At 48.2% G+C, this 25,452-nt stretch overlaps 4 protein-coding genes across 4 annotated transcripts; all 4 read left to right on the top strand.

The window, feature by feature from the left end:
- Positions 1–204: 204 nt before the first annotated feature.
- On the top strand, positions 205–4,093 carry LOC117042436 (zinc finger and SCAN domain-containing protein 22-like). Its single transcript, XM_033141982.1, has 3 exons — positions 205–972; positions 1,808–1,931; positions 3,250–4,093. Exons 1-3 carry the CDS (start codon positions 205–207, stop codon positions 4,068–4,070), a joined length of 1,713 nt encoding a protein of 570 aa, XP_032997873.1. The 3' UTR covers positions 4,071–4,093.
- Positions 4,094–7,920: 3,827 nt separating this feature from the next.
- Positions 7,921–12,033, top strand: LOC117042437 (zinc finger protein 202-like). Its single transcript, XM_033141983.1, has 4 exons — positions 7,921–8,082; positions 9,179–10,081; positions 11,523–11,652; positions 11,933–12,033. The coding sequence occupies exons 2-4, from the start codon at positions 9,356–9,358 to the stop codon at positions 12,031–12,033; spliced, it is 957 nt and encodes a 318-aa protein (XP_032997874.1). The 5' UTR covers positions 7,921–8,082; positions 9,179–9,355.
- An 862-nt stretch (positions 12,034–12,895) lies between these two features.
- Positions 12,896–13,866, top strand: LOC117042797 (gastrula zinc finger protein XlCGF49.1-like). The gene has a single exon (XM_033142449.1). It carries the CDS (start codon positions 13,113–13,115, stop codon positions 13,848–13,850), a length of 738 nt encoding a protein of 245 aa, XP_032998340.1. The 5' UTR covers positions 12,896–13,112; the 3' UTR covers positions 13,851–13,866.
- Positions 13,867–17,496: 3,630 nt separating this feature from the next.
- Positions 17,497–24,092, top strand: LOC117042707 (zinc finger protein 397-like). The gene is made up of 4 exons (XM_033142318.1): positions 17,497–17,591; positions 19,741–20,633; positions 21,674–21,806; positions 22,711–24,092. The coding sequence occupies exons 2-4, from the start codon at positions 19,926–19,928 to the stop codon at positions 23,535–23,537; spliced, it is 1,668 nt and encodes a 555-aa protein (XP_032998209.1). The 5' UTR covers positions 17,497–17,591; positions 19,741–19,925; the 3' UTR covers positions 23,538–24,092.
- The last annotated feature ends 1,360 nt before the right edge of the window (positions 24,093–25,452 follow it).

Consider the following 25,452-nt stretch of genomic DNA (forward strand, 5'->3'; position numbering starts at 1 on the left):
CGCTGCCAAGGGTAACTCCCAAGCGCTGTTGTGGAGATAGCGCTGGCCTATATCCCTCTGAACTCACCCTTTCATACCGCAGTAGCTTGGTGCACTAATCCAGTTGGCTGGATTCCTCTCCTGCCTTAGCTGTCAGGGGCAGAAGCCCTGCTCTGAGTTCGAATTCCATCTACCCTTCCCAACTGCAAGAGCCCCGATTCCCAAATGGCGGAAGGGAGGGAGGGGGAGTCACCGGCCCCGGATCTCCGCTTCCAGGCGGCGCTGGAGCAGGAATTGAAGCTGGGAGTGAAAACGGAGAGGAAGGACCCGGCGGGTCCCAAGTCTGAGATGGGATCCAAGGGACCGAGGAAAAAAACCCACACTGCTACTCAGGCGGGACCTGCAGGGTGCGAGGGCCTGCAGCAGGTCTGGGAGGCCCAGTGGCAGGCCTTCCTCAAGGCGATGGAGTCACCCCACTCTGAGGCGGGGAGCTCACAGCTGGCGGAAATGGCTCCCTGGGGCGATCTGAAGACTTCCCTAGCCCCTTTTGAGGCCATCACTGCAGCCAGCCAGCCAGCAAAAGAAGGGTACCTCCTTCCTATCCTCAACGGGGCGAGCCACCAGGTCCACGTCAAGCTCGATCTGAGAGCAAAGGGCCCCTACACCAAAGTGAAGCAGGAGGAGGAGGTGAAGGAGGCCCTCAGCACAGAGGGACACCGGCAACGCTTCAGGGAGTCTCGCTGCCGCCAGGCTGAGAGCCCCCGCCAGGCCTGCAGCCGGCTCTGGGAGCTTTGCCGCCAGTGGTTGAAACCGGAGAGACGTACCAAAGAGGAAATCCTGGACTTGCTGGTCTTGGAGCAGTTCCTGGATGTCCTGCCTCAAGGGATCCAGAGTCGGGTGAAGGATCAGGCTCCTGAAACCTGTGCCCAGGCGGTGGCCCTGGTGGAGAATTTCTTGCCAGCTCAGGGAGAGGCAGGGAGTTGGGAAGAGCAGGTGAGGCTGTTTCCTTTCTTTCTTAATAATGATAACAATAATTTATACTTCAAAATATGCGCAAATTGAAGTCAACAAAGTTTCTAGTCTAACATTTCCAAAATTTGTGTTGCAGTGATTCACAAAAAAACGCCCGTCTCTCAACAAATGTTGTGTTGTAAAATATACCGCTCCTCTTATGAATCAAATCAATTGATTTGTGCATTTTTGCAAATTTAAAACATTTCCATAGGCGTTCCCATATAACTGGAACCTGATAATCTTTACACTTTCGAACCCAGACTGCTCTGGCTGCCATCACAAGGGTTGCTTTTGTTGGTTTGTTTTTTAAAGGCTGTTGTTTTGCAGATATTTCTCCCTCAATCAAATAAAAAAATAATCAACTGGGGGAGAGATTTCTCCTGTCATTGAATTTATATGATGCAGGATTTGTCCCCAAAGGCATGCTGACACTCCTGCAGCACATACGTTATGTTTGCATCGTCTGTTAAAACAACTTCAGACATTTAAACCAAGTATCCTCATAGGAGCCTGTTTTCATCCTGGGATTCCTGAACTACCCATAGCTGGTAGCGAGATCAAGAACCAAAGGAAGCTACCTTATGTCGTGTCAAACCATTGATACATCTTGCCCAGTTATCGCAGCGTTCTTCAAAACTTGGATGTTTAGACTACAAATCCCATCATCCACAGCCATCTCACCCAACAACGAGGGATGATGGGATTTGTATTCCAGCAACTTCTGGGGACCTAAGCTTGAAGGACACTGGTCTACGCAAAGTGTGCCTAAATGCTGTGAATAACAAATCATACAACATGACCCCTGCTGTTTCAGGGCCCGGGTCTCTTTCAGAAGGTGATTGTGAATGTCCCAGATGAGGCAACTATATTGGGAGAGGCAGGCAGGCAGATCTGGAACGTGGTGAAACATGAGTGTGGAGGAAATGCCAGCTCCGGGGGTAAGTAATAATAATAATAATAATAATAATAATAATAATAATAATATATTAATACACAGCCCATCTGGCTGGGTTTCCCCAGTCATTCTGGGCGGCTCCCAACAGATTAAAAACAGAATAAAACATCAAACATTAAAAACTTCCCTAAACAGGGATTACTCCATGCTAAGCATTCTGTTGTTGAGGAGCTACCACAGAAAAGGCCCATTTTCTTGTTGCCACCCTCCGAACTTCTCTTGAGAGGGGGGACAAAAAGAAGGGTCTCAGCTGACAAGCACAGGGTCCGCGTTGTTTTGTATGGGAAGAGGTGGTCATGATGATGATGATGATTGCCTCTTCCCATACAAAACTTTATTTATTTATACATACATACATACATACATACATATATACATACATACATACTCCACCCATCTGGTTACCCCAGCCACTCTTGGCAGCTCCCTACAGAATATTAAAAACACGATAAAAGATCAAACATTAAAAACTTCCCTAAAACTTCTTCTAAAAGTCAGATAGTTGTTTATTTCCTTAACATCTGATGGGAGGGCATTCCACAGGGCAGCCGCCACTACCGAGAAGGCCCTTTGCCTGGTACAATGCCTGATACTTAAGGTCAAAACAAAATAAAATAAAAAATTATTTCCAGTAGCACCTTAGAGACCAACTAAGGTTGTTCTTGGTATGAGCTTTCATGTGCATGCACACTTCTTCAGATACACTGAAACGGAAGTCACCAGACCCTTAAATATAGTGAGGGAGTGGGGAGGGGTATTACTCAGAAGGGTGGTGGGAATGGGTGATCAGCTGATAGGTGTGGAAAACCTGTTGACGACTGACGACTGCACCACCCTTCTGAGTAATACCCCTCCCCACTCCCTCACTATATATAAGGGTCTGGTGACTTCTGTTTCAGTGTATCTGAAGAATCATAGAATCATAGAGTTGGAAGAGACCACCAGGGCCATCCAGTCCAACCCCCTGCCAAGCAGGAAACACCATCAAAGCATTCCTGACAGATGGCTGTCAAGCCTCTGCTTAAAGACCTCCAAAGAAGGAGACTCCACCACGCTCCTTGGTAGCAAATTCCACTGCTGGACAGCTCTCACTGTCAGGAAGTTCTTCCTAATGTTTAGGTGTAATAAAGCTAACGAAAGCTCATACCAAGAACAAACTTAGTTGGTCTCTAAGGTGCTACTGGAAGGAATTTTTTATTTTGTTTTGTTTTGACTATGGCAGACCAACACGGCTACTTACCTGTAACTGATACTTAAGGTGTTGATGTTCTTATATTTCATCTCTCTCCTTCTTCCTTCAGGTAAGCAGTATGTGATGCAGAAAGAGGATCGCGGGCGAGAAAGCTCTGAGCAAGAACCGCAGCACGGGATGCTGGAGGAGAGAGAGACAGCCAACGGGCTCAAGCACTGCAAGCAGGCGGGACCGAATGAGGGCCTGTGTGGGCCATGGAGGCAACAACAGGCAAGCTGTCCGAGGCAGAGGATGGATCAGCTCATTCCTAGCATGGGCCTTTACCAAGGACTGAGTGGACTACTTACCGGGGAGAGGCCTGTGACCCTGACCGAGTACAGATGGACTTCTAACTCCAAGGCGAGCGAGAGGACCGAGGCAGAAGAGAAACCCTTCAAATGCGTGGAGTGTGGGAAGGCCTTCCGCACAAAGGACAAGCTCATCCGACATCACAAGACCCACACAGGGGAGAAGCCGTATGGTTGCTTGGACTGCGGCAAATCCTTCAGCACTAAGTACGGGCTTTTCCGGCACTACCGGATCCACCGGGGAGAGAAGCCGTACGGGTGCTCGTACTGCGGCAAGTTCTTCCGGATGAACTACGACCTCATCCGCCACCACCGGGTCCACACGGGGGAGAAGCCCTTTGAGTGCTCGGACTGCGGGAAGTCCTTCGGCATGAACTCCGACCTCGTCAGACACCAGAGGATCCACACGGGGGAGAAGCCCTTCCAGTGCTCGGACTGCGGGAAAACCTTCAATGTCAAGGGCAGCCTGGTCGCCCACGTCCGGATCCACAAGGGCATGAAGCCGTACAGGTGCGGTGAGTGCGGGAAATGCTTCAACCAGAGTTCGAAACTGAAGGCCCACGTGAAAATCCACGCGAGGTAGAAGCATGGAACAAACGTCCCAGACTCTGGCAGCCCTGGACCTTCAGCAGTTGCTCAGGTCTCTGCACGATCATCTCCTCCTGTACGGATTTTCCTGGATGCGGATCGAGGCTTTACTCTGAGCCCCTCTAGGAAGTGAAGTGGTGCAGTGCTGGGGTTCAGACCATGACAACTGGGAAGCGCTCTGCCTCAAGAAGCCTACTGAGCCACTGTGCTTGTCTAGACGGTCCTATTTCCAAGGGTTGGTGCCAGTGGAGACTAGTCCGTCAGGGGGAATGGGGCACTGTCCCACCAACCTCAGTCTATCTTTTCTCATGAGAACATAGTGTCAGGAGCGAGCCAGCAGTAAATCACACCATGCAAGTTGCCAGTAACTCTTTAATAGCAAAAACATGATCTGCACCAACTTGGCAGAATGTCAGGCCTAATGAGCACAGCAACGCATCCCTGGTAGTTCTTGCTCCCATTAAGCAGTTGCTGAGACTGAAGGTTCCTGCCTCCCTATAGCTGCCTAAGTCCCCCCCTCTGCAGGGTTTTCCCCAAGCAATTGAAGACTGAGCCTGTGCATCACCACTCTCTCCTCCGCCCTTTTTGTGCCTCTCTTGGTTCTGGGAAACTAGGGGGAAAGGGAGAAACCCATGATTCTTCACCAGCCTGACCCATCTCTGCCTCTTGGCTTCCCTCATCCCACCCTCTTGCTTCGGCTTCTGCCCCTGATTCTGGACTGCTCTCTGCCTCTGCCAGCTCACTAAGCCTTGTTGCTTCCTCAGCTTCTGACACCTCCTCTTCCCAGTCTTCTCCCTCTGACCGCTCATTGTTGTCCCACCACCACTCCCCGGGCTCTGGGCCTTCTTCCCACTACTGGAGTATCCTGTTTCCCAAGAGGATGCCACTGGGAAGCCCATCAGCCCTATTCAAATTGTTGCTTCCCAGCAACTAGTGCCAACCAGAGGCATGTGGCCTCTGATGCTGGAGGTGGCATGCAGTTATCATGACCCCCCCCCCGGAAAATGAATTTGTGTCTATAACAACGATTACCCCTAAGTGCACCCCAAGCAGCTTACACCCTGAAATAGCATTGATTGGGGAAATCCTGTGGCAGGGGAACCATCACTTACTAAGGCCAGGAGAGTGGGGTGTGTGTGTGTGTGTGTGTGTGTGTGTGTGTGTGCTAATAGGTGGCCCTTCAGCTGCTAAGAACACAAGAAGAGTCTTCTGGATGAGGCCAGTGGCCAATCTCAGCCCAGCATCTTCTTCTTTCAGTGGCCACCCAGATGCCTGTGGGAAACCTGCAAGCAGGACCTGAGCACAAGATCCATCTGAGAGCCTTGTCAATTTGTCCGATCTTTTAACGCCATCTATTTGGTTGTCCATCACTGCCTCCTGTGGGAGCAAATGTCATAGTTCAACTATGGTGGTATTCAACTACTGAAGTTAATGGAACTAACTTAGTCATATTTGTTCATTTTAATAGGTCTGCTCTGAGGGAAAGTGAATGCCAACCGTATATTTTTAACTCCTGCTTTAAAAAATAAATACTGTATTTTTCGCTCCATAGGGCGCACCGGACCATAGGGCGCACCTTGTTTTTAGAGGAGGAAACAAGGGAAAAAATATTTTTCTGGTTTTCCTCCTCTAAAAGCCCTGTTTTTTTGAGGATCAGCTAAAAGTTTTGCAGCTTTTTTTTGCAAAGGGAAAAGCCCTGGTTTTTTTGAGGATCAGCTAAAAGTTTTGCAGCTTTTTTGCAAAGGGAAAAGCCCTGGTTTTTTTTGAGGATCAGCTAAAAGTTTTGCAGCTTTTTTTTGCAAAGGGGGAAAAGCAAAGCTCCTTTTGCAAAGGGGGAAAAGCAAAGAAGAAAAGCCCCGTTTTTATGGGGTTCAACTCACATTTCTGCAGCTTCTAAAGGGAAGGGAGCCTTTTCTACAGTTTCCAGACAGATAATCTAATCAGCCAGTCACATGTCGCTGGGGAAACAAACAACCTCCCTCTGCAGCACATTCAACAATGGAGGCCTGGGCAAGGGGGCGGGGCTAAAAGGGAGCCGGACTCTTATCTCTCTCCAGATCTCTTGCTGATCAGCTGCTGACCGGGGTCATTTCAACACCCCCTTTTCTCTTTGTAAAATAAACAGCACGATCCTCTTTTGGTCCCTGGGCAATTCGGCTCCAGGGACCACCATTCGCTCCATAAGACGCACAGATATTTCCCTTACTCTTTAGGAGGAAAAAAGTGTGTCTTATGGAGCGAAAAATACGGTAAATACTTGGGTGTGGTGGGTTGGTGTTTTTTTATGTCAACTTGTTTTTGACTTCTGACTTTGGCTGCTAATTGCATCTTACGTTCCATGTAAACCACTTAGATGTCATTTTTAATAAAGAAACAAATACACTGTTCCCGAGCTGTTTTTTAAAAATGCAATATGTTTGAATCGTGGTTTTTTTAATGGAAGTTGCCTTATGTATATGTAAGGTGATGAATAAATCCATAATAAATAATAGGTTAGTGGAAATGGATAATTCCAGCATTTTTTCTTAGGGCTTGTCAGTATAGTTTTAATTCGCAATCTTGCCACTTTTGTGGCAAGTCCCCTTTCTGAAGTTATCCTGAAGGATGAGAGATCTCTGGTCCTTTAGATGATCTCTGGCTCCACACTACACATTTAAAGCACAATGTTGCCATTTAAAGAGTAAAAAAATAAAGATACTGGGAACTGTAGTTTGCTAAAGACACTGAGAGTTTGTTAGGAGAGCCCCTATTCCCCTCACAGAGCTACAATTTCCAGAGTTCCCTGGGGAGAAAGTTTGGTTGTTAAACTGCTCTGGGAATTATAATTCTATTAGGTCTTGCCTGGAGACTCTCAGAACCCTGAAGAAAACTACAGTTCCCGGAATTCTTTGCGGGCGAAGACTTGGCTATTTAAAGTGGGGTTATCGTGCTTTAACTACATGGTTTTGAATGTGGCCCTTAAGATGTGGGAGAACAAACAGGGATAGCTCAGTCTGTAGAGCATGAGACTTTATCTCTGGGCCATGGGTTCGAGCCCCATGTTGGGTTAAAGATTCCTGCAGTGCAGAGGGTTGGACTAGATGACCCTCACAGTCCCTTCCAAATTTATGGATCTAGGAAATAAATAAATGAGAGCCAGTTTGGTGTAGTGGTTAAGAGCGGCAGACTCGTAATCTGGGGAACCGGGTTCGCGTCTCCGCTCCTCCACATGCAGCTGCTGGGTGACCTTGGGCTAGTCACACTTCTCTGAAGTCTCTCAGCCCCACTCACCTCACACAGTGTTTGTTGTGGGGGAGGAAGGGAAAGGAGAATGTGAGCCGCTTTGAGACTCCTTCGGGTAGTAAAAAGCGGGATATCAAATCCAAACTCTTCTTCTTCATCATCATGCAGTGATGAGAGGGCCTTTCCTTGAGCTGGACCAGCAGAGGAGCTGGAGGATAATTTGGTTCCTGTGTTTGAAAGCTCCTCTTTCACCCATCTCGTGTCCAGCTTCTTAGGTCAACACCCAAAGAATCATGGGAACTGTAGTTTGCTAAGGGTGCTAGAATTGTAGCATGAAGGGTTAAACTACAGTTCCCATAATTTGGGGGGTGGGTGTTAAATGTGCTTTAAATGTGTCTTAAATGCATGGTATGTATGTAGCCCTGGGCACAGCTTTTCATAGCAAAACATAATCCAGTTCTGTAGCAAATCACAGAGGGGCATTTGTTTTTTTTGTTTTTTTAAATTGAGAGATGCCCCCAAAGGGTTAAACCTATCGAGTTCTGCTCTGAGCCCTAGAAAGGAAATGGTGGGGGAGGCGAGGAAAGGAAGAAATCCTTTTTCTTTTGTTATGGAAGAAACGTGCTGGGTGACGTCATTTCCAGTGCCCTTTCTTCCCTCCTCTTCCTGGTGGGAATCTGACTTTTGAAATTTCCTCCTCCTTCCTTCTTTGTCAAAGCATTGTGGAACTGCAGCAGGTGCTGCCCAGGCAAATTGGTGGTGCACTGCTTAGCTTATAGGGAGAGGTGAGTTGTATTATTATTATTATTATTATTATTATTATTATTATTAGTTCCAGAGTGCTGCAGAGAGAAAAAGAAATTGCAAGTAAAGTAGGAGAAACACTGCTTCCAAAATAAATAAATAAAAAGGAACGTGGACGCTGAGCTGAAGGTGGGCAGAGTAAGCTAAAAGCCAGTTCGCCTTTAAAAGCTAAGGTGTTCCTCATCAGGATCTTAAAGGTAGCTTGCTTCTGGACTTGGAGGTTCTACGGAACATAAGAGTAGCCCTTCTGGATCAGGGCAATGGCCCATCTAGTCCAGCACCCTGCAGCCAACCAGTTGCCTCTTGGAAAGCCCCCATGAGCCACTATCCCTGGCATTCTTGCCTCTGGGCACGGAGAAAGAGAATGGTCATCATAGTCAAAACAAAATAAAATAAAAAATTCCTTCCAGTAGCACCTTAGAGACCAACTAAGTTTGTTCTTGGTATGAGCTTTCGTGTGCATACACACTTCATAGCTTATAGCCACCAGTAGCCTTTACCTCCATGAATTTGTCTAATCCTGGGCCACTTTCAGGTCAGTCTCGGTGCCATAGCCAGGTCCTCCTCCTCTTCAATTGATTTGAGTTGTTATAATTCTACGCCACTTTTCATTCAAATGAATCACAAAGCAGCTGACGAACAAGAGAATCACGGGGTTGGAAGGCACCACGAGGGCCATCTAGCCCGACCCCTTGCAATGCAGGAATCTTTTTGCCCAACGTGGAGCTCGAACCCACAACCCAGAGATTAAGAGTCTCATGCTGAGCTATCCCATGGATGGACAAATAACAATAAAACCACAGAAAATCACAAATACGTGCCATATAGAATGAGTAACAAATCACCAGCAAAAGAATTACAAATAATCCATAAAACAATTACAATATATAAAACGCTATTAACACCACCCCCACCCAAAGAAAACGGCACAATTGCAGCAAAAGTCTTATAGGATTCACAAAGCACCACAGCAGTCATAATCTATAAAACAATATTAACAACATTAACATTTAAGTAACAAGCAAAAAATAAAATAAGCACTGTTTCCTCACTTATTTTTTTGTTTCTTGCTGTTAGGAGGAAGAGCCTCCCTCGCTGGCTTGGCTTGAGAATTTCTGGTCGTCACTTAGAAATAAACCTCTTCTACTGATTTTGCAGACCCCCTTGAGGGTCTTGGGCAGCCTCCATTTTTGACAAGAGACGGGAGAGAAAACGAGAGGAGGAGGAGGAGGAAGGGGCAGTCCAGTTCTCAAAATGGACATGCGGAACATGACAGGCTCCAAAGCATGGGAAGAAATGGAAGGTGTAGCAAAAGCTCCACATCACAGGGGCACAGGGCAGTTCCTTATTGGGACACCTTCCCATTATATAAAACGTGAGCCGGAAGAAGGGGCGCTGGAACGCTGGGAAGCCCAGTTGCAGGAGTTTCTGAAGATGCTGCAGGCCCCCAACTCAGGTTGCAGGAACCTACAGATATCTGAGGAGCCCTCACCATGGGAGGATGCTAAGACCTTCCTGGCCTCCTTTGAGCAAGTAGCCTCAGCCTGCCGGTGGCCTCGGGACAAGTGGGTGACCCTCCTGCTGCCATCTCTCAGCGGAGAGCCTGAGCAGGCCTTCAGCGGCCTCAGTGCCCAGGACAAGGGAGACTACAGGAAGGTGAAGGCGGCCATCTTGGAAGGGGAGGCCATTGCGAGGGAGAAGCAGCGGCAGCACTTCAGGCAACTCCGCTATCGGGAGGCAGAGGGTCCGAGAGGCGTTTACGGTCGGCTCCGAGAGCTTTGTGGCCAGTGGCTGAAAATAGAGAGGCGCACGAAGGATGAGATTCTGGAGCTGCTGATCTTGGAGCAGCTCCTGAGCATCCTGCCGGGAGACATGCAGAGCTGGGTCAGGGAGCGAAAGCCAGAGACGTGCACCCAGGCGGTGGCCCTGGCGGAGGGATTCCTCTTGGGGCGGGACGAGATGGAGGATCCAGAACAGAAGGTGAGAAATTCTGAAGGTGTACCATAGCAGTGGGGAAGCTCTCTCTGGCCGGCTCATTTAGACCAGTCACCCCCAAACTCGGCCCTCCAGATGTTTGGGGACTCCAACTCCCATCATCCCTAGCTAACAGGACCAGTGGTCAGGGATGGTGGAAATTGTAGTCCCAAAACATATGAAAGGCCAACGTTGAGGAAGCCTGATTTAGACCTTCCAGGACTCTCCATTGGGCCTGTGGTCAGCTAATGGCGAGCGTTTCCAAATGACGATCACCTGGTTGAAACAAAATTAAATAAATCCTTCCAGTAGCACCTTAAGAGACCAACTAAGTTTGTTACTGGTATGAGCTTTCGTGTGCATGCACACTTCTTCAGAAATGGAAGTCCATCAACCTCACCAGGTATCTGAAGAAGTGTGCATGCACACGAAAACTCATACCAATAACAAACTTACCGGTAGTTGGTCTCTAAGGTGCTACTGGAAGGAATTTTTTTATTTTGTTTCGACTATGGCAGACCAACACGGCTACCTGCCTGTAACTAGATCACCTGGTTGTTACAGCTTGCACATGGCTGCATATGTGGGCACCTCATCATGTCACTATGATGTCAAGGGATTGACAGGTGGACAGCCCCGCCTACCTGTCAAATTTGGCCAGCAGGGTGGGAGGGGGAGATAAGTATCCAGACTGCTGGACACATCCAGTTCTTCACCTGCTGGCATATGGTATCTATGACGGGCTTCCTCAGCCTCGACCCTCCAGATGTTTTTGGCCTACAACTCCCATGATCCCTAGCTAGCAGGACCAGTGGTCAGGGATGATGGGAATGTGTAGTCTCAAAACATCTGGAGTGCCGAGGTTAAGGAAGCCTGGTCTATGATATGGTGCTGAAATGGATTTCTATCAGTTACTGCATTGGCCCGAAAATAAGCCACACTTTCCCCTCAAATTCCGATCGTGAAAAGTCAAGTGTGGCTTGTATTCACCGCCGGCAAAGCAGCGCAGTCCCCCCCCCTCCAGGAGCGCAGGATAATGGCGGCTGGCCAGCCCGCCACTCCCAAGCCTCCCCTGAGCCATCAGAATGAAGGAGGGAAGGGGTGGAGGCTGCTGGCAAAGCGGCGCGGCCCCACCCCCAAGCAGCCTGGGCACGTCCCGTCCGTGGCTCCCAAGCCTCCTCCAAGCCGCTGAATTTTAAAGGTGCGGCTTATTTGCAGGTGCAGCTCAGATTCGAGCCAATACAGTAATTTGCTACTTCAAGTGTCTGGGTGTTAAGTAACCCATATAAATTAATGTATTTGGAAGGATTGGCTCTAGCCCAGATCTTGGTGGCCAGAAAGCGTATGTCATGTCGGGTTCCTTTGGACCATTACTTGTTACCCAACTTAAGGCTGGCGGAAGCCATATGGCCTCTTCCGTTCATGATCTTCCTCACTGCTGTTTCAGGTACCTGTGCCTTTTGCGGTGATGGCTACAGATCCTTCCGAGACAGGCCAGCCTCTGCCACGGGACACCTGGGCTGGGCAGGTCTTCAGAGAAGCCGCGGATGAGCAGAGTGAAGTGACAAGATTGCCGAGTAAGAATTCAGCATGCTCAGGTTCTCCTCTCACTCTTTTTCACTTGCCTGTCATTATCATCATCATCATCATCATCATCATCATTATCCCACACTGGTCCCTACAGCCACAGCAGGCACTGCAACCTTCCGACAGTTTGACTTCACCCCTCAAGGCGAACTCCTCCATTGCCTCCCAAGACAGATGGGTGCCAACAGCCCTATCATTGCTGCTGCTGTTGCTACTTCTAGGGGCTAATACTTATGCCAAGTTCTGCTCACCCCCTACCCCCCACTTTAGCCCACTCCATGCCAAAGCCTCCCACCCCTAAGCTGCTCCTCACCAAACCTCCACAAAGGAGCCAACTCCTAGGGGATGAGATCCCTTCGGTCCCTCAATAAAATATTTGAGGGGTTCTCCCCCCCCCAAGTTGATGGGTGTTGCCATTCAAATGGAGTAAGTGCACTGCATCATGTGATCTATTATGTGGGGTGGGGGTACCTGACCCCCACCCCAATATTTTATTGAAGTTCATCTGATATTCAGAGCGGGACAATATTTGACTAGAGAGATCCAGTATAACATGACCGACCTGTTTTCCATTAATTTCTCTAATCCTTAAAAAAAAAGACTCCCATAAACTAAGCCAGCAGCCATTGCCTTGTCTAGTAGTTTTACAATTTTATTGAAACTACACAACTTCAGTGGAAGACTTTAATTCTCGTATTATGAGGGGGGAAAGAGAATATTCTCACATATTCTCACAGTACGTTTCCGAGCACAATTCAAAGTGTTGGTGTTGACCTTTAAAGCCCTAAACGGCCTTGGCCCAGTATACCTGAAGGAGCGCCTCCACGCCCATAGTCCAACCCGGACACTGAGGTCCAGTGCCAAGGGAATTCTGGTGGTTCCCTCACTGCGAGAAGCAAAGCTACAGGGAACCAGGCAGAGGGCCTTCTCGGTAGTGGCGCCCGCCCTGTGGAATGCCCTCCCATCAGATCATAGCTGTCAACTTTTCCCTTTTCTTGCGAGGAATCCTATTCGGAATAAGGGAATTTCCCTTTAGAAAAGGGAAAAGTTGACAGCTATGCATCAGATGTCAAAGAGATAAACAAGTACCTGACATTTAGAAAACATCTGAAGGCAGCCCTGTTTAGGGAAATTTTAAATGTGTGACACTTTAATGTATTTTAATCTTTGTTGGAAGCCGCCCAGAGTAGCCGGGGAAACCCAGCCGGGTGGGCAGGGTATTATATTATATTCTGCCTGCAACAGCTCTGATACTAAACTCTGTTGATTTTCTGTTTGGAATAATCACTCCAGAACAGATAAGATTCTCTGGGATTTTTTTATTCCTACAGGTAATGAGCGGGTATTGGAGAATGAGACAGATACCCTCCACCAGGAAGGTACAGTGCAAGGAGAAGCAAGCAATGCCTGTTTGGGAAGAGATGAGGATTTCCATGACCATCAAAAGCGAATGATGTTTGAGAATCAGCCAGGGCTGTTGAATGATCAAGAGAGAAGCTATGAGAGTGGTCTGGTGGAAAAATCCACTTTCTATGCAGAAGTTAGCAGAGAGGAGAGAGAATCGGCTGAATCACAAAGAATAGAGTGTAGTGAGATACAAAAAGCATCTTCTGACTGTCGGAGAAACTTTGAACGGAGCTCCGACCTTATGGTACAGCAAAGCATTCACATCAGAGAGAAGCCATACCTGTCATTCTATTGTGGAAACAGTTTCTTTCAGGCGCAGGGCCTTCTTGCACATGAGAGAACCCACACAGGATTGTGGAACACGTATAATTACTCTAACAGTGGGAAAAACTTCAGTTGCAATTCAGGCTCTGTGCAGCACATGAGAATCCACACAGGAGAGTCTTTGTACACGTGCTCTCACTGTGACAAAAACTTTGACGATTCTTCAGTCTTACAGGAACACGTCAGGCTGCACACACTGGAGACACCGTACAAGTGCTCAGATTGCGGGAAGGGCTTCGACAAAAAGCGTTACCTGAACAACCACGTGAGGAAGCACAGAGGGGAGAAGCCGTATGAGTGCCTGCAGTGTGGGAAAAGCTTCCCTATAAAGTCCAAACTTGTAAAACACGAGATAATACACATGAGGGAGAAGCCATACAAGTGCGCCCTCTGTGAGAAAACATTCATTCAGAAGTCAGACCTTTGTGCACACGAGAAAATCCACACAGTACAGTAGATATTTCAAATTTATCTGGCAGGGGAAGAAACCAAGAATAATAATTTATCTGGCAGGGGAAGAAGCCAAGCCAATAATAAAATTATTAATAGAGTCTAAGGATAGAGGTAGCTTTCCCCTGTCAGATTTAAGGTTATATTATGACGCGTCCTGCCTTTGCTGGCCCCAGGAATGGATAACATTACAAAATACAGGTATTTTAGATTTGGAGGGTCACAATAATAGATTTGATTGCATTCGTATTTATGGTATGAAAATGTCAAATTACACAGAGATTTCCTGAACCACTTAGTAAGAAAGTCACTATTTATCGTATGGGAGAAATACAAAAATCTCTTTGAACAGAAGTGGATCTCTCCACTAGTAGCGATTTATGTGAAAAAATTGAAGATGAGAAAGGGAATTATTAGTAGAAGAAGAGCACCAGTTGAAATTGAAAAAAAATTGAGGATATAAGAGATCTTTTAACAGATTGGTTACAGTATCACCAGTTAAAGATGTTTTTAAAACAGATAAAGGCATTTTCTAATGAAATATCAAGGTTTGGGAGAGAATTGTTGTAGAATAATGTGAAATTACTATCTAAAATGTATAAATTGTTATTGGAATGGTTTACTGAAGATGAAGAAGTTAAACTGGCTATGATACAATGAGTAAGGGATTTTTGATATAACATACAGCTTTCAGCATGGGAAAAACTATGTAGAGAGGATTTGACATTGACAGCATGTTATGAAAATGATGTACTGCTGGTATTTAACTCCAAGTAAATTAGCAAAAATGTATAGGACCAGCTCAAATATTTGCTAGAAATGTAAAGGAAAGGAAAGCACCTTTTACCATATGTGGTGGAATTGTAAAGTAATAAAGGAATTCTGGGAAATGATATACAACAAACTGAAAAAAAAGTTTAAAATAATGTTTGTTAAAAAAAAACCCAGAAGCCTTTTCGTTAGGAATTGTAGGTGCGGCGATACCAAAAACACTGTTTATGTATGGTACAACAGCTGCAAGAATGCTGCTCGCCCAAGGTTGGAAAGGAAGGTCCCTACCAGAGTGGACTGGCAGAGCAAACTATTGGCTTATGCAGAGATGGCAAAAATGACAGGGGAAATCAGAAACCAGGAGGATCGAAACTTCAACAAAGAATGGGAGAAAACTACAGTATTCTTGACAGACCACTGTAAACACTTGAACACTTTGGCATGTCTTAAATAACTATTGTAATGTTACATAAGACTATGGATACAATGGAGGGCTGAAAATTAGGAGGACTTTATAGTATGCAGGTGAAAAAGTTAACTAAAGAACCCACAGAGGGGAGGGGTTCTTGAGATTCGGAAGAATCTTGTGAATTTTTTTTTATTATCTGTGATTTTGAATGTGAATGAATTTGTAAAATCAAATAAAAATTATTTCCAAAAAATGAAAAATTAAAATCCACACAGGACTGAAAAAAGGTTAAAACACTGGTTGCACAGCTTGTGCCTTGAAAGCGTCAGTAAATTTTATTTTATATATTTAGGATATATAAAACATGCCTTTCCTTGGGGGGGGGGGTGGAAATCAAGGCAACTATAAGAAGTAATGTGACTGGCATGAGTTTGGCCAAACTGCGGGAGGCAGTGGAGTATAGGGGTGCCTGGCATGCTCTGGTCCATGGGGTCACAAAGAGTCGGCCATGACTGAACAACAACAAAAAAGAAGTAATTTTCAACAATTAAAGCTTTTAAAATAAAACTAGTCTTACAGAAATAACTATGCAGCAGTCAACCCCTCCACATCGGTGAGTCAAAGCAATGAATGCTATCGCCCATCCCCAAAATGTTCTGAAAAAGCCTGTGTGATGGACAGTGAGCAGTGGCATAGCTGCATCTGTTTCTCTTGGGAGGGCATCCCAAAGCGAATGGTGCCACGCTCAAAAAGACCCTGTCTTTCCCAACCGCCCACCCAAACTCAGGCAGCATGGGGGGATAGGAAGAAGGGAATGGATTCAGCAAAGCCAGAGCCTGACCCCTCAAGAATGATCCCATGCAGAAGGAAATGTGGTGTGTAGGTGCTCTCATTATGGGAAGGGAAAGTAGATGACTTAAGTCATGGTTTAAGATGCTGGGTAGCAGAGAGAAGATACAGGCTGTTGTAACGTGGGGATAATGATTTCAGCTCTCTGACATAGCAGGCAGGAGACAGATTCTTCACGTAACACTCTTTATTCAGGCAAACAAGACTGGGGAACTGAGGAGAGGGAAGCTACATTTATAGGGACAGAAGACTGGCTAGAAAGGATACATTTTGGAGGGAACAATCTCAAGCAATCACAAAGCTGCCTTTTGGTGGGAACCAATAAGACTGAGGATCCAAATGCAGCAACTTGAATGAACCAATAGTAGCTGTTCCTTCTGGAACAGGAAGGCAGTTACTTTCCCCAATGTGAATACAGACAATAGTAATACAGATATTATAATCCTTGAATCAATACACAACACAGGCCACATTCACACCATACGTTTAAAGCACTGTGATATCACTTGGAACAGCCATGCCTTCCCCCAAATAATCCTGGGAGCTGTAGTTGTTAAGGGTGCTGGGAATTGTCAGGAGGTGTCCTAGTCCCATCACAGAGCTACAACTCTCAGAGTAGTATAACAGTCAATATCTCTTCACAGGAGAATTGTAGCTCTGTCAGAATAATATTCTCAGGAGTTTGGACACACTCCTTTTGGACATACTCCTTTTGCAAGGTGGCAGCAGGTTTAAATTCATCCAAATAAAATTGGGAAATCTAAATAATAATTATTATTATTTATACCCTGCCCATCTGGCTGGGTTTCCCCACTCTGGACGGCTTCCAACAGAACATTAAAATGCAATAATCTATTAAACATTGAAAGCCTCCCTAAACAGGGCTGCCTTCAGATGTCTTCTAAAGGTCTGGTAGTTGTTTTTTTCTTTGACATCTGATCCATAGGGCAGGCGCCACTACCGAGAAGGCCCTCTGCCTGGTTCCCTGTAACTTGGCTTCTCGTAGTGAGGGAACCGCCAGAAGGCCCTCGGCACTGGACCTCAGTGTCCGGGCAGAATGATGGGGGTGGAGACACTCCTTCAGGTATACTGGACCGAAGCCATTTATAATAACAATAATAAGCATCAGCAATAAAAACAACGGCACAATTTTATATTCAAATCATTACAATGATTAAATATATATATGTAAAACCCGGTTTCATCTGACCAAAAACAATTTCGAATCCAATACAGATGCAGGGAGGGATAGATTTCCAGTGGCCCTCCAGGTGTTAATGAACTCCAACTCCCATCAGCCCCCAGCAGACATGGTCCAATGGCCAGGAATTCTGGGAGCTGTAGTCCAAGCAACATCTGACGACCCGCAGGATCCCCCAGCCCTGTTCTGTCCTTTGCACGAGAAAGCTCACAGAAAACCAGCCCATTCCTGTTTGGAAAAGGTTAAAACTACCGAGTGCAACCGCGATTCCTAGCAACGCCTGGCAATGTCAGAAGGGAAGTATCAGGAATTGTGAAGCCACTTCCTCCCAACCCCCCCCCCCCCCACTTTCTAAGAGAGCCCTGGTGGGAAACTGGCTTTTTAAAAAATTGAAATTATATATATATATAATTATATATATATATTCTCAGGCTGCTGAGAGTGAGTCTGGATTAGAAGTGCCCTTATTCCTGGGCCATGCACAGTGCAGAAAGCATTGCTAAGCCAGCCAAGGAGAGGTGAGTGCAAAAAGTGGGGGGGGGGCGGGCATTGAAAGCTGAGAAATAATTTTCGGGGGTACATAAAGGAACAGCAGCAGCTGCTGCAAAGGGAACCCTGGGCTGCAAAAGGGCGAAACCACTTTTGCAAAGCGGGGGGGGGGGGGGGGGAGAGGAGAACAGACTGCTGAGAGATGCAACAATACGGGGGGAGAAGAGGAGAGGAACACAAAACGCTGACACTTCAGTTTCGCTTGGGTCTGACCTCCATATCTGTGGCTTCTTGTTAGTAAGGGTGGAAACCTGCAAAGGCGAGATTTTGCGCCTCCCCCCCTGAAAACCAGTGGGGTAGGGAGCTGGAGTCTAGGAGGCAGTGACATTTGGATAGCTTCAGCAGAGGATTACAAATTCATGGAGGACAGGGTCTTGCTTGAAACCTGCAGGCGTTGTGAGCAGTGTTAGAAATTAGCCAGCCGCCCGGCACGGCTTGCTACTAGCGTAGGTTCAGTCATGACCATGTGGAGATCTCTGGAGATCTCCATCTGGCTCCCCCCCCCCCCAGCTTTCTTAAGCAGATGAGCTTGTTTATTGCATTTATATCCCGCCTTTATATCCCGCTCAACATCAAAAAAACTAAGATCATGGCTAACTGGTCCCATCACCTCCTGGCAAATAGAAGGGGAAGAAGAGGACGCAGAGAGATATCACTTTTTTGGGTTCCACGATCACTGCAGATGGTGACAGCAGTCACGAAATTAGAAGACGCCTGCTTCTTGGGAGAAAAGCAATGACAAACCTAGACAGCATCTTAAAAAGCAAAGACATCACCTTGCCGACAAAGGTCCGTATAGTTAAAGCTATGGTTTTCCCAGTAGTAATGTACGGAAGTGAGAGCTGGACCATAAAGAAGGCTGATCGCCGAAGAACTGATGCTTTTGAATTATGGTGCTGGAGGAGACTCTTGAGAGTCCCATGGACTGCAAGAAGTTCAAACCTATCCATTCTCAAAAAAATTGGCCCTGAGTGCTCACTAGAAGGACAGATCCTGAAGTTGAGGCTCCAGTACCTTGGCCACCTCATGAGAAGAGAAGACTCCCTAGAAAAGACCCTGATATTGGGAAAGAGGGAAGGCACAAGGAGAAGGGGACGACAGAGGATGAGATGGTTGGACAGTGTTCTCGAAGCTACTAACATGAGTTTGGCCAAACTGTGAGAGGCAGTGAAGGATAGGCGTGCCTGGCGTGCTCTGCTCCATGGGGTCACGAAGAGTCGGACACGACTGAACGACTGAACAACAACACATGGTTCACACACACACACATGATCTCCACAACGACCCTGTGAGGTAGGTAAAGAGGCTGCGACTGGCCCAAGGTCACCCAGTGAGCTTCATGACTCAGTGGGGATTCGAACGCTGATCTCCCAGGTCCTTTTCTGACATTATAACCCAGTGTCTCCCAAATGTTGTCTCCCGTTTTTGGACTACAACTCCCATCATCCCTAGCTGGCAAGACCAGGGTCAGGGATGATGGGAACTGTAGTTCAAAAGCAGCTGGAAACCTAAGTTTGCGAAACACTGCTCTAACCACAACAGCACCCTGGCTTCCTGGATAACTTCTGCTATGGGGCAGATCTATAAATTAAGTTGGTAAATAAATATGGGCAGAACAAAATATCATTTAGAGAAGGATCTGAAATACTTTCATTGAAGCTTGAATTTGTTTTACCCTGGATCAGGCATAGGCAAACTCCAGCCCTCCAGATGTTTGGGACTACAACTCCAATCATCACTAGCTAACAGGACCAGCGGTCAGGGATGATGGGAATTGTAGTCCCAAACATCTGGAGGGCTGGAGTCTGCCAATTGTTTTATTTGATGTTTTAATGTGTTGTAAACTGGAGCAAGACTCTTCTTCCTTTTTTAATTTTAATTTTATTTGATGTTTTAATGTGTTGTAAACTAGAGCAAGACTCTTCTTCCTTTTTTAATTTTTGATTTCCAGCTTTTACAAATACTTTAGCCAGAAAAACGAAGTCTTTACAAATCCACTTCTTATGTTCTTTTGCTCTGCAGCTATGACTGCCCCATGGGGCTTACTATTTACCATTCTCCCTCTCCCTCTCCCTCTCTCTCTCACACACACTTGCCTTTGTCTCTCTTCCTGTTTAGGAGAAACCTATCTTCCTACCTGAGAACCAGATGGGAGAACCTTAATTGTGACTCCAAGAGAAGCCCCTTCATTCTAGAGGGTTAAGACATTGGAGGCTGTCCCGCGTTGGAAGTGGGAGACTGGAATACCTTGAAAGAGAAGCAGGGGGACGCAGCTAGCTGCAGGCACCCCAGAGCCTCTGAAAATGGAGGAGCAGGACACGGCCGGCTCCAAATTGTGGCAGGGGATGCAGGGGGAAGGAAAGAGAGTCCCGCAAGTGGTCAATGTGGGGAGCATCGGGACCTTCATGAGCAAGGATCTCCCACCACAGATTAAGCGGGAGCCAGAGGAGAGGCTGAAGCAGCACTGGGAGACCCAGTGGCAGCAGTTCTTGCAGAGCGTGCAGGCCCCAGACTCCAGATCGCAGCCTCATCCCATCTCTGGGGAGGAGGCCAAGGAGATCCAGGCCTCCTTCCAAGGTGTCGCCAAAGCCGCGCAGTGGCCGAGGGGTGGCTGGGTAACCCAGGCTGTGCCGGGCCTCGGCGGGGAAGCCCAGAAGGTCTACCGAAGCCTGGACTCCTTCGTGAAGGTGAAGGAGGAGGCCGCGAGCGAGGGGGCCCTGCGGCCGGAGACACGGCGCCAGCGCTTCCGCCACTTCTGCTACCAGGAGGCCAAAGCCCCCCGGGATGTTTGCCAAAGGCTCCGGGAACTTTGCTGCCAGTGGCTGAAGCCAGAGAGGCACACCAAGGAGCAGATCCTGGAGCTGCTGATCCTGGAGCAGTTCCTGATTATCCTGCCCCTGGAGATGCAGAGCTGGGTACGCGAGAGTGAGCCGGAGAGCTGTGCCCAGGCGGTGGCCCTGGCAGAAGGCTTCCTGATGGGGCGGCGGGGCGGCAAGAGATGCGGGCAGCAGGTGAGAGGCCTCGATGGCAGCCAGACCCAGGAGTGTGGGTTGGGCTTGGAGGCGATCCACTTTGTGTGTTGCTTTATTTTGTTATTATTTATTAAATTTACTGGTTGCTTTTTTGCCAGATAAACTCAAAGCAGCTTACAGCATTTTAAGCAATAAAGTGAAACCTCTCCCATGCCTAAAGGCCATAGATAGTTAAAAGCCAAAGGCCTGGTGAGAGAGAAATGTTTTTGTCTGGCATCCATAGGAGCCAGCTTCTAGGGACCAATGTCCTTTCGGGGGCCCCCCCATAAAACATTTGAGGGGTCCGCCCCCCCCCAAGTTAATGGGCATTGCCATTCAAATGGGTGTGTGTGTGCCATGTCTTGTGATTGATTATGCGGAGCAGGGCTTACCTGGCAAACCCCCCCCCCACCAATATTTTTATTCAAGTTGGCACCCCTGCTGCCACCTAAAGATATGCAAGGAAGGCACCAGGCGAGCCTCCCTGGGGAGAGCATTCCACAAGCAGGGAGTCACCACAGAAAAGGCCCCATTCTGGTGTTGCCATTATGACTATTATAGTAACATTCACACATAACAGGTAAAAGGTACGTTAGCATCATCTTTTGGTTCCCCATCTCATTTATTAACAGCCTGGTGGCCACCAGGGAGTGGGGGTGGGCAGGCAGATAATGGCTGTGGTGGTGAAGGCGCCACACGTAAAATGGTTGCTTTCCCAAATGTGGCCTCCCCAAACACCCCCTTGGAGCTCTTTGAACTGGGAGCTGTCTACCAGTACAGCTGAAGGAGCTTTGGTGCAAAAACCTCTAAATATCACTTTATTATTACGGTATTCACATGTCGCCTGTTGTAAGGAGGAGAGGCAGTGGGCTCTTGTGCTCGAATCCTGCTTGCTGGTTTCTCACAGGCATCTGGTTAGCCACTGTGGGAGCAGGATGCTGGGCTTAGATGGGCCATTGGCCTGGTTTCTAGCTGCGTTCTTCTTAGGTTTTCATGCATGTTCTCAATGTGGGTCCACCCGCCTCCCCATTCTCTTTCAGCTGCCAGTGCCTTTTGCGGAGGTGGCTGTGAATTCCTCCAAAGTGGACCAGATCCTGTCCGACACTTGGAGCAAGCAGCTCTGCAGAATAGCCAAGCAGGATCAGAGCAAGGAGGAAAACCAACTCAGTAATGGTGAACACGGAGAGTCTGTTTGATCAGGGGTTGGGGACCCTTTTCCAGCCTGGGGGTCTGAACTCTCTCCTGAGCAACCTCCTGAGACACACATGCCAGGGGTGGGTGGTGTCAGCAGCAAAAGAGGTGTATTATTATTATTATTATTATTATTATTATTATTATTATTATTAGACATCCCTTCATCTGTAGATATCAGGGCGGTTCACAACATAAAATTATGATATAAAAAACACAAAATACATTATAAAATACACACTGGGAGCCAGTGTGGCGTAGTGGTTAAGAGCGGTAGACTCGTAATCTGGGGAACCGGGTTCGCGTCTCTGCTCCTCCACGTGCAGCTGCTGGGTGACCTTGGGCAAGTCACACTTCTCTGAAGTCTCTCAGCCCCACTCACCTCACAGAGTGTTTGTTGTGGGGGAGGAAGGGAAAGGAGAATGTTAGCCGCTTTGAGACTCCTTCGGGTAGTGAAAAGCGGGATATCAAATCCAAACCCTTCTTCTTCTTCTTCTTCTTCTTCTTCTTCTTCTTCTTCTTCTTCTAAAAAGAACAAAAACAAACCAATAATCCCCGCTACCACAACACATTTAAAAGAGCATTGGATGTCAATCAGCCAAAGGCCTGGCTGAAGAGGAACGTTTTTACCTGGTGCCTAAATATGCACAATGAAGGCCCCTGGTGAACCGCCGTAGGGAGAGCACACCACAAACAGGGAGCCACCACAGAAAAGGCCCCGTCTCGTGTTGCCACCCTCTGGACCTCTCGTGGAGGAGGCACATGAATAAGGGCCTCGCTGACGATCACGGGCTCCGGGACAGTTCAAATGAGGAGAGATGTTCCTTGAGGTATTGCAGCCGTGAGCATTTTGCCTCTGTATAATATGCTCTTCTTATCTCCGCAGCCGACGAGCAGGTGGGAGATAACCTTCATCACCAGGAAGGCTCTGACCAGGTGGAGCCGCACGATGCATCCATGAGAATCGGCTTGGTCTTCCAGAATTACGAGGAGGGAACGGTGTTATTGGGTCAGAAGGCGTTGGCAGGCAAGCAGGACCCCGAAAATAGAACGGGCGGAGCTGTAGCCTGTTGGGGAGGCAGCTTCCACAGGAAGGAACCCGAAGCCCAGGGTTGTGTAGAGGTAAAACCGCACAGCGACACCATCGGGAGCTTCCGGCCGAGCCAAAGCATCCTTAAGCGGGAAGCGGTCGGCGGGGACGAGAAACCGTTCAAGTCCTCGGACTGCAGGGAGGCCTTTCCTCCGAGCCCAGGCCTCCTTGTCCCGCACGAGAGGAGCCACGCGGGGGACAGGCGATATAAATGCTCCGAGTGCGGGAAGAGTTTCAGCCAGAAGCGGTACCTGGCGGGGCACCGGAGGATCCACCGAGGGGAGACCCCATACAAATGCTCAGACTGCGGGAGGAGCTTCAACCGGAAGTGGAACCTCATTGCTCACAAGAGGATCCACTCGGGGGAGAACCCGTACAAGTGCTTGGACTGTGGGAAAACATTCAGCCAGAAGGGTAACCTTATGACCCACGTGAGGATCCACACGGGGGAGAAGCCCTACAAGTGCGCCGAGTGCGGGAAGCGCTTCAGCCAGAGGGCGGGCCTCACCTCGCACAGGAAGAGCCACATAAAAATCAACAGCGTAGGGAAAGCCACCTTGGGGTATCTGATTCTCCTAAACCTCAGTGAATCTGGGCAAGAGGGGAGCCCCGTAGAAGCTTAGGAGTTGGGTGGGGAGCTCCATGCAGAGCTTGAAAACATTCTTTGTCTGGGGAAAAAGGAAAGGAAGAAGGAAACCCTTAGAATTCCCAACTGTGATAGAAACAGGCTGCGGACGTGTAGGTTTGAGAATAAGTTCTGTAAATGCTGTGACTGAATGACACTGGGACAGAACTATCACTCTCAACTCATCAAACGGCAGGTTGTGTGGCACGAGACTCTTAATCTCAAGGTCGTAGGTTTGAGTTCCATGTTGGGCAAAGGGTTCCTGTATTGCCAGGGGTTGGACTAAGATGACGCATGTGGTCCCTTTTGACTCTACAATCCTATGAAAAGTGTTCTGGGCTATATGGGAAGGGCTGCATCTCAGTGGTAGAGCACGTGGGTTCAATTTCTGACGTCTCCAATTAGCGCCAACGATGCTAAGCTCGATGGACCAGTGGTCTGACACAGAATGAGGCAGCGTCCTTTGTTTAAGCAGCTCTCATTTAGAAGGTCTGGGATCTCACTTAGTCTTTAAGAGAATAGACCAAAACTCAGAGGTAGAGCATCTGCTTTTACATGCAGGTCGTCTCAGGTTTGATCCCCGGCATCTCCAGGTAGGGCCAGGACCGGTGCTAGGGCTTGTGGCGCCCTAGGCGACACCAATCGTCTGGCGCCCCCTCGCCAAAGCCTGCTTTGGCGGGAGGTGGGGGGGTGGAGAGGCAAGCAGCCCCCCGCCAAAGCCTGCCATTAATAGAGCTGCGCGTCCGCCTCTCCCTTCGCGAGGAGGGGGTGGGGTGGGGGCTCGCTCGCTCGCAGCAACTGAGGCAGGAGCCAGAGGAGGGTCGGGAAGGCGGCTGAGCGAGCGCGAGGGGCCGGCAGCCGTAGCGCGCATTGGACGCATGCCGCGTCCGTCCGGCGCACCGAGCGCCACGCTCTCCAGCTCCCGCCGCGCCCGGTCGCTTTTCCCAGCCTGGGGCGCGCAGGAGAATTGAGGAAGTGGGCTGGGTCGCTGGGAGCGGGGGAGGGTCCTCTCCTGTTAAAGCGCGTCTGTACCCGCGCGCCGCTTTGGAAATCGGGCTTGTCCGGCCCCTCTGCCAGCACTGCGCCGCCCCCCTCCATTTTGGCGCCCTAGGCGGCCGCCTTGTCTGCCTAAATGGCAGCGCCGGCCCTGGGTAGGGCATTCTATCTGCAGAAGCAATGCTCAGTAAAGGCCAGGCGTAGTCTGGCCTCCATGTATGTGTTCTGCAAGCAAATCGGAATGAATGCTGAAGAAACAGGTTGCCTGGAGGAGCCCAGGTCTGACCAGGGTTTACGTGGGTGGAGATAGACAGATGCCCTGCAGTTAAACTCGGTGGTCCTGTGGACTTTGCTGCAGAACAGTATGTCTTAAAGGTACACCAACAGACTGCTTCAAAAGTTGACAGTCCTAGTCTATGGCCCTGAGGGTCTTGATTCAGTATCAGAAGGCTCTGGGTAGGGAATACAGCGGCAGCTTGGTTCTTGAACTTAATCCATTCCGGGAGTCAGTTCGACTACCGAAACCGTTCGAAAACCAAGGCACTGTTTCCAATTTGCTGCAGGAGCTTCCTGCACTCAAGCGGAAGCTACATCAGGTGTTCAGCTTCTGAAAAACTTTCGCAAACAGGAACACTTACTTCCAGGTTGGCAGCGTTTGGGAGCCGATTTGTTCGGGAGTGAAGCCGTTCGGGATCCAAGTTACCACTGTATCCCTCTGCAAGCCAGCTGCTATGTTTTCTGCAAGGCATTAACGTAGTCGAGGGCCATTTGTTTGTGTTGCATTCAACATGATTTTAATTTTTGTTTAAAAAAATATTAAAAGCCAGAGCACAGCTTCAAAAGGTTAGTGGGAAATTGTGTGTGTGTGTTTTTAAAGAACCACCTTCTAGAATCCAGTGTTTTCGGATTGTAGTTAT

Source organism: Lacerta agilis, chromosome 2, assembly GCF_009819535.1.
Source record: "Lacerta agilis isolate rLacAgi1 chromosome 2, rLacAgi1.pri, whole genome shotgun sequence".
In the NCBI taxonomy this organism is placed as follows: Eukaryota; Metazoa; Chordata; class Lepidosauria; order Squamata; family Lacertidae; genus Lacerta; species Lacerta agilis.

Excerpts from the sequence above, each read along its gene's own strand:
- LOC117042797 (XM_033142449.1), top strand. The coding sequence starts at position 13,113 with ATGATGTTTGAGAATCAGCCAGGGCTGTTGAATGATCAAGAGAGAAGC.
- LOC117042707 (XM_033142318.1), top strand. The coding sequence starts at position 19,926 with ATGGAGGAGCAGGACACGGCCGGCTCCAAATTGTGGCAGGGGATGCAG. Across the intron at positions 20,634-21,673 it reads GCAAGAGATGCGGGCAGCAG|CTGCCAGTGCCTTTTGCGGA; the intron begins GTGAGAGGCCTC and ends ATTCTCTTTCAG. Across the intron at positions 21,807-22,710 it reads GGAAAACCAACTCAGTAATG|CCGACGAGCAGGTGGGAGAT; the intron begins GTGAACACGGAG and ends TTATCTCCGCAG.
- LOC117042436 (XM_033141982.1), top strand. The coding sequence starts at position 205 with ATGGCGGAAGGGAGGGAGGGGGAGTCACCGGCCCCGGATCTCCGCTTC. Across the intron at positions 973-1,807 it reads CAGGGAGTTGGGAAGAGCAG|GGCCCGGGTCTCTTTCAGAA; the intron begins GTGAGGCTGTTT and ends CTGCTGTTTCAG. Across the intron at positions 1,932-3,249 it reads AGGAAATGCCAGCTCCGGGG|GTAAGCAGTATGTGATGCAG; the intron begins GTAAGTAATAAT and ends TTCTTCCTTCAG.
- LOC117042437 (XM_033141983.1), top strand. The coding sequence starts at position 9,356 with ATGGACATGCGGAACATGACAGGCTCCAAAGCATGGGAAGAAATGGAA. Across the intron at positions 10,082-11,522 it reads TGGAGGATCCAGAACAGAAG|GTACCTGTGCCTTTTGCGGT; the intron begins GTGAGAAATTCT and ends CTGCTGTTTCAG. Across the intron at positions 11,653-11,932 it reads TGAAGTGACAAGATTGCCGA|CCCACTCCATGCCAAAGCCT; the intron begins GTAAGAATTCAG and ends CCCCCACTTTAG.